Source organism: Hylobates moloch, unplaced genomic scaffold, assembly GCF_009828535.3.
Source record: "Hylobates moloch isolate HMO894 unplaced genomic scaffold, HMol_V3 SCAFFOLD_12, whole genome shotgun sequence".
In the NCBI taxonomy this organism is placed as follows: Eukaryota; Metazoa; Chordata; class Mammalia; order Primates; family Hylobatidae; genus Hylobates; species Hylobates moloch.
In genome coordinates, this window is record NW_026652287.1 from 22786381 (window position 1) to 22799640 (window position 13260).

Sequence of the window (13260 nt, forward strand, 5' to 3'; positions counted from 1 at the left end):
TAAACAGGAATAAAAGAATCTTCAATAAATTACAAAATTATACTTTGGTTCTATATTATGGCAAATTGAGGAAGGGTGACTGAAAGCCAACAGCAGACACAAAGTCAGAGAAAATAAGTGACAGGGTAGGAAAAAAGAGAGAGAGAATCCAGCCTGGACAACAAAGTGAGACCCCCTGTCTCAAAAAAAATTTTTTTTTTAATTGGTTGTGTATGGTGGCACATGCCTGTGGTCCCAGCTACTCAGGAGGCTGAGGCAAGAAGATCACTTGAGCCTGGGAACTCAAGGCTGCAGTGAGCTGTGACTGTGCCATTGCGCTCCAGCCCAGGTGACAGAGTGAGACTCTGTCTCAAAAAAAAAAAAAAAGAAGAAGAAGAAGAGAAGAAAAAGAAAAGAAAGGAATTCATTCATAATCCCATGTGCTAGAGACAACTACAGTTGACATTTTGGTAGAGAAGGTGATAGTGCACATAGAAGGAAACGCAGTGTGTCAGAAATACCTGTACTGACACCGAGTGTGAGAAAATCACCAAGAGGGACAGAAAAGCAAGCAGAGACACAGAGGCAGAGTGCAAAGGAACATCCTCATCCTTTCCTCTTTTAACATATGGTCAATATACTAGTTGATCTGAGACACAAATGAGAATGCTGGTAGTTGGTACTTGCCCAAATAAGAGGATTAACTAAGCTAAGGACCAGATTCAAACCACCCATTAAATACTGCCCACCCAGCTATGCACAATGAAAGCAAAGTTAACAGCAAACAGGAATAGAAAACAACACAAAATTTAAAAAATATAAATATAACCAGTAAATTTTTTGATGCAATACCTGGCATATTAATACATCTATTTAAGTTTATGTAACAAATAATGTATCTTACAACAAATATTTTATCCTTATAAACTAAAAAGTATTTAGAAAGGCCATTAAGGCAGACCAAGAATTTTAAGACTTCTGCACACGATTTTAAATTAAGGCACTACTTAACCTGTAACTTTTCTTATATCACTGGAATAATTTCCTTGTCAAAAAATCCTAACAACCTATAAAAGTTATTTAAAGAACCAAAGACAGGATGTAGGCACTGTCTGTGTCAGAAATATTAAATTTAATTTGCTTCATAACCATGTGTGTTTGAAACCTTTAACTTTATGAATACAACTGATGTTAGTATGTATATATTTTAAATCTTATTATCATTTACATTTGTTTACAGTTGCAATGTACAAAAATTACTAATCACGGATTTCATTGTTCTTTAAAGGAGGAGGTGGTGGTATAGAAGGGGGGAAACTCAGTTGGCCTGAGGAGGTCTATGGATGTCCAGTTTATATTGGCTTAGAGGGCTTAGACTATCATCACTTTGAAAGGCTAGGTTTGTTCTGTTTGCCTTGAAAATTTAGATCTACTCTAGAAGTTTGAGGATTAAGAAGCTTTGCTTCTTAAATGATACAGTCTGACATTTGGGGAATGAGCTAGTCATTGGTTCACTTGATTAAATATACTTGATATATTTTGAGACTCTCAAAAAAAACCCAAAAAAGTCAATTTTGACAATCATATAAAATCCTACAAATCCAAAAATCTCTAGTTAAAATATTATACAAATGAATGTTTAAAATTTGATTCAAATATGTGCTTTCAAATATGAAAATTATTTCTTTTTTTCCTTTTAAGTATGGTGTGTCATCCCATAAGTGAAGTAAGGTACACAGAATTCACTATTCTCCCAGTAAATGGAGGAATCAGCTTCAAGAAGGCTTCCTTTTATTTTTTATTTATTTTCATTGATATAATGGTCATTCATTCACAAATCACAGGTGAACACTTTTTAGAGAAATAGCTAATTTCAGGTTTGAGACAGAAAATGTACAGTATGAAATTAGAACATTTTGCCACACCAGAAAACAAAGAAGCCATCAAAGTCTACTAGGATTTTTTCAAAAGGATTCAAAAACTGACTTAAAGAGGCTTCCACTGGCCAAATTTGAGTACGAATGGGACTAATAATCACAATAGATTGAAACATATCAAATGTGTTCAATCTAAAAGTCATAAGATTACTTTTGAAGGATGATAAAGAACCAACTCATCATTTTGAAAACCAGTAAATAGTGAATCAAGCAGTTATTCTACCTTTCTTATACGAATATAACTCGGTAAGTAAACAGAAGATAAGGAGAAGTTGCTCTTTACAAAATTATTCCAGCCAATAAATGAAGAACAAATGACATAATCAGAATGTTACCACTGTGCAACTTCTAATGAATTAAGGATCTAGGAAATGATTATCAATGGCTGTCTACATCATAAGAAGAAAGCCTCCTGATAGAAGCACATACCACCATCTATGAAGTATTCTTGCCAAATATCAAAACATATTTAATCAAGCTTCTAGATCTAACTACCAATTCACAGGATATACTGGGGACAGAAGAACGTGCTAATTGACACCAAAGGGTTACCAACAGCAAAGTTCAAAATGTTGAAAACCCACTAGGACAAATAACCAGTTTTTTTTTTTCTTTTCAACAAATAAATTGTAAGGAAAAAATGATGGAGGAGTAACCTAGAGAAAGAGAGACTTAAGAGATATATAAGCTAATAACAATGTATGGACTCTTATTAGGATCCTGATTCAAACAAATAAATCATAGTGAAGTTTGAACATTGGGTATTGGATGTTATGTAATTATTTTAAATTCTTTTTGGTAGGATAATGGTATAGTGGTTATGTTCAAAAAGAGTGCTTATGATACATACTGAAATGTGATGAGATAAAATAAGAAGTCTGAGATGTCCTTAAAAATAATTTAGAAAAAAAATTGGGGGCAGGTACTGGATGAGATTATAGACAAAACAAGGCTGGCCACGAATTTAATGATTAGAGTTGGATGATGGATATATATGGATTGATTAAAATATAGTTTTGAAAATCTCCATAATAAAGGCTATCATTTTTTTTCTTTGAGATGGAGTTTTGCTCTTGTTTCCCAGGCTGGAGTGCAATGGTGATCTCTGCTCACTGCAACCTCCACCTCCTGGGTTCAAGCAATTCTCCTGCCTCAGCCTCCTGAGTAGCTGGGATTACAGGTGCCTGCCACCATGCCAGTTAGTTTTTTGTATTTTTAGTAGAGACGGGGTTTCACTATGTTGACCAGGCTGGTCTTGAACTCCTGACCTCAGGTGACCCACCCTGGCTTCCCAAAGTGCTAGGATTACAGGCATGAGCCACTGCACCTGGGATGTTTTTCTGTTTTTGTTTTTGTTTTTAAGATACAGTTTCACTCTGTCGCACAGGCTGGAGTGCAGTGGCGTGATCTTGGCTCACTACAACCTCTGGGTTCAAGTGATTCTCATGCCTCAGACTCCCGAGTAGCTAGGATCACAGGCACATGCCACCACGCCTGGCTAATTTTTGTATTATTACGAGAGATGAGGTTTCGCCATGTTGGCCAGACTGGTCTCAAACTCCTGACCTCAAGTGATCTGCCTGCCTTGGCCTCCCAAAGTGCTGGGTTATAGTCATGAGACACTGCGCTCAGCCAAGTTTTTTTTTTTTTTTTTTTTTAAGTAAGGAACATATCACCTTTATTTACCAATTACTCCATTGTGTTCTATACCATTTGTTTTCTTAAGTTTACTTATAGGTTTCTAGGAGCTAATTCATCTTTCAAGTACAAGCATAGATAGACACACATGTGTTTTTAATAATGATTCAAACCAGGAAAACGTAAATAAGAGTGAATAACTTTGCCATCACCAATTTATTGAGTCATACCAGTAGCTAAACTGTACAAATACATATTAAGATGGAAATGAAGCCATATTTTTTATTTGTATTTTAAGAATGGACAAACTTTAATAAATATATAATCATTTACAGGTTTCAGAATATTTGAACAATGAAATTAGACATCTATATATAGTTAGTATTTTAAAAGAAAAATTGCAGCTAAACAATCCCTACCTATGATGCTACAAACTTAGAAAACCTAGCAAGAAGGCTGGGCGCAGTGGCTTGTGCCTGTAATCCCAGCACTTTGGGAGGCCACAGTGGATGGACTGCTTGGCCTCAGGAGTTTGAGACCAGCCTGGGCAACATGGCGAAACCCCATCTCTACAAAAAATACAAAAAAATTAGCCAGGCGTGGTAGTGCACTCCTGCAGTCCCAGCGCTACTGGGGATGCTGAGGCGGGAGGATCGTTTGAGCCTGGGAGGCAGAGGATGCAGTGAGCCGAGATTGCACCACTGCACTCCAGCCTGGGTAACAGCGTGAGACCCTTCCCTAATATATTGCCAAAAAAAAAAAAGAAAACCTAATACGAAGTCCAGGTGTCGTGGCTCGTGCCTGTAATCCCAGCACTTTCAGAGGCCAAGGTGGGAGGATCACTTGAGCCCAGGAGTTTCAAGAGCCTGGGCAATATGATGAAACCCCATCTCTACAAAAAAATACAAAAATTAGCTGGGCATGGTGGCATGCTCCTGTAGTCCCAGCTATTCAGGAGGCTGAGGTGGGAGGATCGCTTGAGTATGGGGAGGCCAAGGCTGCCGTGAGCTGAGATTGTGCCACTGCACTCCAGCCAGCCTAGGTGACAGAGTGAGACTCTGTCTCGAAAAAAAAAGAAAAAGATTTTGAACACTAGGTATCGGATGTTAACATCCAATTGTTATTGCTTAACAATATAATTATTATTAAATTATTTTTGGTATGATATTTTGGTATGATAATGGTAGGAAACATTTTTTTTTCACTCTGTCACCCAGGCTGGCTGGAGTGCAGTGGCATGATCTCGGCTCACTGCAGCATTGCCTCCCCAGGCTGAAGCAATCTTACCACCTTAGCCTCCCGAGTAGCTGCAACTACAGGTGCTGGCCACCTTGCCTGGCTAATTTTTGTATTTTTTGTAGAGATTGGGTCTTGCCATGTTGCCCAGGCTGATCTCAAACTGCTGGGTTCAAACAACCCTCCCACCTCAGCCTCCCAAAATTCTGGGATTACAAACAGGTATGGGCCACTTTGCCTGGCCAGAAAACATTTTCAATAGTGAAACTAAAGAAACAGAAAAAATGTTGTATAGTGAAACACAGTTAGTCTTCATTATGCAATATAGACTTAAAATCAATGAAGATGATCTTATAACTCATCTAAATCAATCTAGGTAATTTAATTTTTAAATTTCTCATCTACGTATTTCAGTTTAAATATGAGGAAATGAACTCTAAAGTGATTAGAGGGCTTGTTTAGAATCACAAGCCTAAGAGTGAAGCCAAGTCACTTGATGACTGGTCATCTTTCCTCTGAATTATTAGTTAGTATACGTTTTTTCTTTTTTTCTCCTAAGAATGCAAAGTTGGTGTCTTTGTTAAATTGGTGGCTTTATGAAGTCAGCTAGAATAACTAATCAGTTGATCATTTAAGTCCTGATGGTCAAGGCCATAACTTACTCTCTACCACTTCTAGGCGTGGCTCAGAGAACTAAGAACAATAATTATACAGTCCTATTTCAGTTGCCATCAGATAACTCTGGCAGGAGGGAGCTGAGTATCTCAAGCAAGGTTTTTCAGTTGTTTGTATTAAATAAATCAATGTTTGTAAAGGGCTTAGACTAGGGCCTAGAACTTTGTGTTTATTAAATAAAGTAAATGAATAAATTTACACCTATCTCATAAAGAGATATCTGAGAATAATTTTTTTTTTTTTTTTGAGATGGAGTATCGCTCTGTCACCCAGGCTAGAGTGCAATGGCGCAATCTCGGCTCACTGCAACTTTTGCCTCCCTGGTTCAAGGGATTCCCCTGCCTCAGGCTCCAGAGTAGCTGGGATTACAGGCGCCTGCCATCACGCCTGGCTAATTTTTGTATTTTTCTTTTTTTTTTTTTTTTTTTGAGACGGAGTCTTGCTCTTTCACCCAGGCTGGAGTGCAGTGGCGTGATCTCGGCTCACTGCAGGCTCCGCCCCCCAGGGTTCACGCCATTCTCCTGCCTCAGCCTCCCGCGTAGCTGGGACTACAGGCGCCTGCCACCTCGCCCGGCTAATTTTTTGTATTTTCAGTAGAGACGGGGTTTCACCGTGTTAGCCAGGATGGTCTCGATCTCCTGACCTCGTGATCCGCCCGCCTCCGCCTCCCAAAGTGCTGGGATTACAGGCGTGAGCCACCGCGCCCGGCCTAATTTTTGTATTTTTCATAGAGACGGGGTTTCACCATGTTGGCCAGGCTGGTCTTAAGCTCCTGATCTCAACTGATCCACCGGCCTTGGCCTTCCAAAGTGCTGGGATTACAGGCATGAGCCACCGTGCCCAGCCTGAGGATAATCTGAAAACTATAATGCAGAACATTATCATGAACTGTCTGTGATTTAAAAATAGATAATTTTTTCTTTCAAAAATCCATTGTGTCTTTATTTCTGTAAAACTAAATTCTTAAGGAAGTCTTCCATCTTTAAAAAGAATGAACAATTTCCCCTCAAAAACTGTACTATGACCTTTTGAAAAGAATGACAGTCATAAACCATGTACAGTAGTGAAAGCCTGAATCAGTTAGACACATTTAAAAAAATAAATAATAATTCTTACCTTTCCAAGGTTTTCTTGTTCAGCAATATTTTTGGTATACTGTTCCCTAGGGAGTCAACACAATGATTTACTTTCACTTTACTTCAAATGATTTGATCATACAAGTGAATTATAAATTGATATATCTATCTAAAATACACTAGGCAATATAGTTTAGGGTACTGGAGTCAGAATGAAACACATTATCAAATTCTTTGTCTTTCCCCATCTTTAGTTAGTTCTTCAAGTAAATAGTAATTTAAGGAAAAAAAAGAAAGCAAAACATTCCATAGGAAATTAAGATAATTAAATTTTAAATACTATTTCTGGTTAATCTACCCTCAAAACAATGGCAACCCATTTGCTTAAATTACACATTGTTTTTGAAGAGGTTTGTAGAAAGGAGAAAGGATATACATTTTAAATAAACATTAAGTAGCACGTAATCTTGTAATTCTACTTCTAGGAAGTCATCCTACGAAAATATCCCATAACTTAAATAAACATAAAAGCAGACTATTTATTTCATCAATGCTTATAATAGTGAAAATAGGCAAACAAACTAAATGTTTATAGATGGGAAAATGTTTAAGCAAATTACGGCATATCTATTCAAACAAATAACAAGGAGTTATACAAAAGAATGAGGTAAATCTATAAATACTGAAGTGGAAAATATTCTAGATCAAGAGAAAAACAGTATATGTAGTTTAATCTTTTTTTTTCCTTTGAGACAAGGTCTCACTCTGTTGCCCAGGTTGGAGTGCAGTGGCATGATCACACCTCATTGTAGCCTCCATCTCCCTGGCCCAAGCCAATCTCCCACTTCAGCCTCCCAGGTACTGGGATTACAGACATGTGTCGCCATATTGGGCTAATTTTTTTGTATTTTTTTGGTAGACACAGGGTTTTGCCATGTTGCCCAGGCTGGTCTTGAACTCTGGGGCTCAAGCAATTGGCTCATCTCAGCCTCCCAAATGCTGGGATTACAGGTGTGAGCCACCACACCCAGGTGCAGTTTAATCTTATTTTTATATACATATGTATGTATACATGTGTGTATACACACATACATATAACATTTCCCATGCATTAACTAACACATATATATACAGATGTATCAGCAAACACATGGGAAAAGAATATGGCTCAATGTACACCAAAGTATTAACAGTAGACATTTCTGAGGCATGGCAATATGGACAACATTCAACTTCCGTGCACACTACTTCATAATGGTTACTGTTGTTTTTACAAGTATTTCTTTTGCAAGCTAAAAAAATAATTTTAACGTAAAAATTAAAAACATAATAACATTGTATTTTATTTGTAAACAAAATTATATTTCAATACTATTTAAGACAAAATGTGAGATTTAAAGCAGGTGACATGTTAAGGATAAAGACTGAAGGCTGGGGCCAGGTGCAGTGGCTCACGCCTGTAATCCCAGCACTCTGGGAGGCTGAGGAGGGCGGTTCACTTGAGGTCAGGAGTTTGAGACCAACCTGGCTAACATGGTGAAACCCCATTTCTACAAAAATACAAAAATATAAACTACAAAAATACAAATAACAAAAATTAGCCAAACGTGGTGGCGTGTGCCTGTAATCCCAGCTATGTGGGAGGCTGAGGCAGGAGAATATGCTTGAACCTAGGAGGCGGAGGTTGCAGTGAGCCGAGATCGTGCCACTGCACTCCAGCCTGGGTGACAGAGCAAGACTCCGTCTCAAAAAAAAAAAGAAATCTGGCTAGAAGACAGATCAAAAAATGAATAGTTCAAGAGCAATTATTTCCTTCTTTACTATTTATATCGATAACTTTGGAAGAAATAGAACTTAATTTATAAAAATTTTTATTTTTTAAGAACAAATTTAACTTTTCTCATTTCTTATCATTGGCCATATAGATTTATATGAACGAAGTTTACATACAATGAAAGAATATGAATAAGTACATTTTTAGTTTAATATGTTAGAGTATTAGAAAAAACACTGCTCTATTTATACAGTATTTTCAGTCTGGCTTGCATTCTAGTGCTGCATTACATTGAAAAAAAATTCAGATTCTGAAAGACACTCTATTTCTTAGATTCCTTTTTTTTTTTTTTTTAAAAGACAGAGTATCCCTCTGTCGCTCAGGCTGGAATGCAGTGGCGTGATTTCAGCTTACTGCAGCCCCTGCTCCCTGGGGTTCAAGCGATTCCCATGACTCAGCCTCCTGAGTAGCTGGGACTACGGGCGCCCACCACCATGCCCAGCCTCTTTTTATAACATTAATGTACATGCCACTCAAAATCTCAATGCAATCTAGAATAAACGTGAGTCCTATATTTTATCTGAATTTTTACTGAATAGTAATAGCAAAACATTTAACATTTGAATTGTGATGAGGAGCAAATAAGGCTTATGTTGTTCAATGACAGCATTTTATCACAGCTAGCAATTCAACTATAAATGTGTTTTTTTTAGGCAGGATTTGATTTATTACAGTACGCCACAAGCTGGGATTGCAAAAAAAGCACCATATAAGGACTAAGTAGTATTTATATATCCTTCTTGAAGACTGGTACACTGCAATCACACAGTTTCCAGCTAAAATGCAGTCATCACACTGCACAATTAGCAGGCAGATGACTAGAGTCTAGGCCATGTGGGACTTTAAAAAGAGATCAACTTTACTGCTTATGACAAAGCAATTATGAAATTATATATATTCCTAGGTGGGGGGGAATGAAGAGTTATTGCTTAATGGTTACAAGAGTTTTTGTTTGGGATAATGAAAAATTTTGTAAATATACAGTGGTGACGGCTGTACAATATTGTGAATGTAATCAATGCCAATGAACTATACACTTAAAAATGGGTAAAGTGGCAAATTTTATGTTTTATATATTTTACCACAGTCAAAAAGTAAGCAAGCAAGAAATAAAATCATATGTATTCCTACTTAGCAGGGCTAAAATATCTAGATGTTTAGTAAGATTTAGTATTAAATAATATCTTAGTGTCTACTTACTTAAATATGCTAAATTTGTATAATTCTATCTTATTTATAAAACTTTTATTGGTGAAAATATTAAGTATCTCAATATAAAACAACAAAATTACTTGCCTAATTGCCTTTCTTTTTTCTTGTTGATCAGAAGAGATATATGCCTTCATCTCATCAGTAGCACGGCGAAGTTGAACTTCTAGGTTCTAAATAGAAAGACTCAAGTTTTAGGGAAGACTTTGATATAGAAAAAACTCAGAAATGTTTTTGATCTACTTTTTCTTACCTTAATCATACAATTTGTATAATGGTATCTACTTTCTTCTTGAACACATTCTTCACGGAGTCTTCTAACTTCCTATAATATATAATTTTAGATAGGTGACATTATTGAAAGAATGAGACAGATATGGTGACGATGACTTTAGATGTACAACAAAGGACTACCATCAGAGTCATTTCCTCTTCTGCAATTTTAACTTTGTTTATTCTAGCACGATAAGAGATAATCTTTTTCCAGAGAATACTCATATCACTCTATAACCTGCAAGTTCAATTGTATTTTTTGAGACAGAGTCTCGCTCTGTCACTCAGGATGGAGTGCAGTGGTGCAGTCTTGGCTCACTGCAACCTCCTCCTCGCAGGTTCAAGCGATTCTCGTGCCTCAGCCTCCTGAGGAGCTGAGACTACAGGCACGTGCCACCATGCCTGGCTAATTTTTGTATTTTTAGTAGAGACGGGGTTTCACCATGTTAGCCAGGCTGATCTCGAACTCCTGGCCTCAAGTGATCCTCCCGCCCTGGACTCCCAAAGTGCTGGGATTACAGGCATAAGCGACTGCACCTGGCCCAATCATACATTTATTAAGTACCTACTGTGTGTCCAGCACTGTTCTAAGTGCTGAGGACACAGAAGTGAACAGGCAGTTTCCCTGCTTTCACTGAAGTAGAAGAAACCAACATAAACAAGGAGACATAATGAAGGATATTTGAGATGGGGATAAGTGCTATGAAGGAAATCCATCAGTAGAATGTGATAGAGGGACTGGGTGGGCCAGGTTGGGAAGGAGAGTGGGTAACATCAGGTGATCAGAGATCTCTGAGAGGCAGTGACACTGAGCCTGAGACCTAGCGATGAAAAGGAGAAGGGAGGGCAAAGAGTTAGGAGCAGAGTATATCACGCAGAAGGGAAGAGTACATGCAAAATCCCAAAGTGAAAACAAGCTTGGCCTGTTTGAAGTTCAGGAAGAAGGTCAGAGTGGCTGAAGCTCCATGGATGAGGAGTAGAGCACATGGACATGAAGTTCGTAAGGCAGGTGGGGCCTTGTAGACCATAGTTGGTGGTTAGATTTTATTTTAAATGCAATAGGAAGCCAATGAAGGGTGGCAAAAATTTTAAACAGGTTTCTTAGGCTGCCCTATGAAGAATAAACCTTAGGAGAGCAAGAGTAGAAGCAAGAGAATAGGTAAAAGTTGACTATGGGAGGCCAGGCAGCAGATAATGAGCCTTGTACTTTGCTGGGAGTGGTACAGATGGGAAATTGTGTACAAATTAAAGAAATAGAGATCTCTGGAGCTTAGGAGACAGGCTTGGGAGATGATGATAAAGATTTGGGAATCTTTTGACATTGATGTAGTGAAAATGTGCATACACGGGCAGTATTTAAAACATTTTTTTTAGAGAGAGAGTCTTGCTCTGTGGCCCAGGCTAGAATGCAGTGGTGTGATCATAGCTCACTGTAGCCTCAAACTCCTGGGCTCAAGCAATCCTCCTGCTTCAGCCTCCAGAGTAGCTGGGACTACAGGTGTACACACAGGTAGTTTTTGCTAAATTGTTAAAATAAAAACTCTCTTCCTACCTGTTCTAATTTGGACCGATTGCTTTCGAGGCCTGCTGCACAGCTATCATACTGCGATTTCTTTTCATCACACTCCTGGGTCAGTTCCTAGTATAAAAAGGGAAAATGATTGAATAAGTGAAAAACAAAGGTCCCAAACATGGCTCTGAAACAATGCATGCCCTTGTCAGTCTTGTAACTTAACTCTAAGCTTCTTGGCATACTTAAGAGTTATTTATGCAACAACCAGACATTTGAGAATTATGATAGATGAAGGTGCTGATAATAATAATAGCTACCATGTATTGAGCTGTGTGCCAGGTTCTTTGTTAGGAGCTGGGGAGACAATAGTGAATAAAGCAGCCAAAAATTCTTCCTCTCAAGTAACGTTCAAACAAGTAAACAGGCTGCTGAGAGCTATGATAGGAAAACACAAGGTGTTACAGAAGGCACACAGGACTCCTGGGAACCTAACCCAGGCTTGGGGATCAGTGGGGACAACTTCCTGGAGAAACTGATATCTAAGCTAATCACCAAGGATTAGTAAGAACAGTTAGGTGGAAGATGAACAAGGGGAAGAGAGTATTTAAAAAAAGGAACACTAAGTATAAAGGATTGAAAGCTCCAGAGTTTACTCTGCTGGTTTATTTATTTCTTTTGTTGTTGTTGTTGTTTTGTTTTGTTTTTTGAGACAGAGTCTCACTCTTTTGCCTAGGCTGAAGTGCAATGGTGCGATCTTGGCTCACTACAACCTCCGCCTCCTGGGTTGAAGCAATTCTCCTGCCTCAGACTCCAAAGTAGCTGGGATTACAGGCATGTGCCACCATGCCTGGCTAATTTTTATATTTTTAGTAGAGATGGGGTTTCATTATGTTGGTCAGGCCGGTCTTGAACTCCTGATCTCAGGTGATCCACCCGCCTCGGCCTCCCAAAGTGCTGGGATTACAAGCGTGAGCCACCGCACCCAGCCTATGCTGGCTTATTTCTGGGAAATGGTGGGGGAAGCTGAAGACCTAGGCAGGGGCTTAATTAGAAGAACTTCGTAAAACATTCTAGGGTGTTTGAAATTTACCACTGACAATAACTAAATCTCAAAACGGGACCTCAAAAGAGATATTGACACCACCATATAATGCTTGGAGAAAGTTCAGGGAGGCCAAGTACCTTGCCAAAGATTATACTGCTAAGAAAATGTGGAGTCTGCCCAGCGTGGTGGCTCATGCCTGTAATCCCAGCACTTCGGGAGGCCCAGGCGGGCGGATCATGAGGTCAAGAGATTGAGACCATCCTGGCCAACATGGTAAAACCCCATCTCTACTAAAAATACAAAAAAAATTAGCTGGGCATGGTGTCATGTGCCTGTAGTTCCAGCTACTCAGGAGGCTGAGGCAGGAGAATCACTTGAACCTGGGAGGCGGAGGTTGCAGTGAGCCGAGATCACACCACTGCACTCCAACCTGGCGACAGAGTGAGACTTGGTCTCAAAAAAAAAAAAGGTGGAATCACAATTTGAATTCAGGTTAAGTAGTTTCTTTATTGCGAGGGGGCAGGGAAGAAATTTAAATTTTGTTTTCTTTAAGTCCTTTCAAAGTTTCTTCTAATGTAGTATTTTGAATGGGATAATTTGAAAATCTCCTGCTACAAACACCTAGAAATGCTAAAAGTACAGTCATGCATGGGATGATGTTTCAGTCACAACGGACCACGTATATGATGGCAGTCCCATATGATTATAATGGAGCTGAAAAATTCCTTTCACCTTAGTGATATCATAGGCATCATAATGCCATAGTGCAACAAATTACTCATGTGTTTGTGGTGATGCTGGTGTAAACCAATCTATGTCAGTTGTATAGAAGTATAGCAATACAA

At 38.6% G+C, this 13260-nt stretch overlaps 1 protein-coding gene across 2 annotated transcripts in view; it reads right to left on the minus strand.

Annotated features, from left to right (window-relative positions):
- IFT81 (intraflagellar transport 81) overlaps positions 1-13260 on the minus strand; it is a 93509-nt gene that overhangs the window by 2956 nt on the left and 77293 nt on the right. For both annotated transcript variants that reach the window (XM_032168713.2, XM_058425939.1), the window contains exons 15-18: positions 11410-11496; positions 9838-9909; positions 9672-9757; positions 6582-6627 (exon numbers count right to left, since the gene is read on the minus strand). In XM_032168713.2, coding sequence (XP_032024604.1) covers positions 6582-6627; positions 9672-9757; positions 9838-9909; positions 11410-11496 — 291 coding nt within the window. The remainder of the gene's footprint in view (positions 1-6581; positions 6628-9671; positions 9758-9837; positions 9910-11409; positions 11497-13260) is intronic.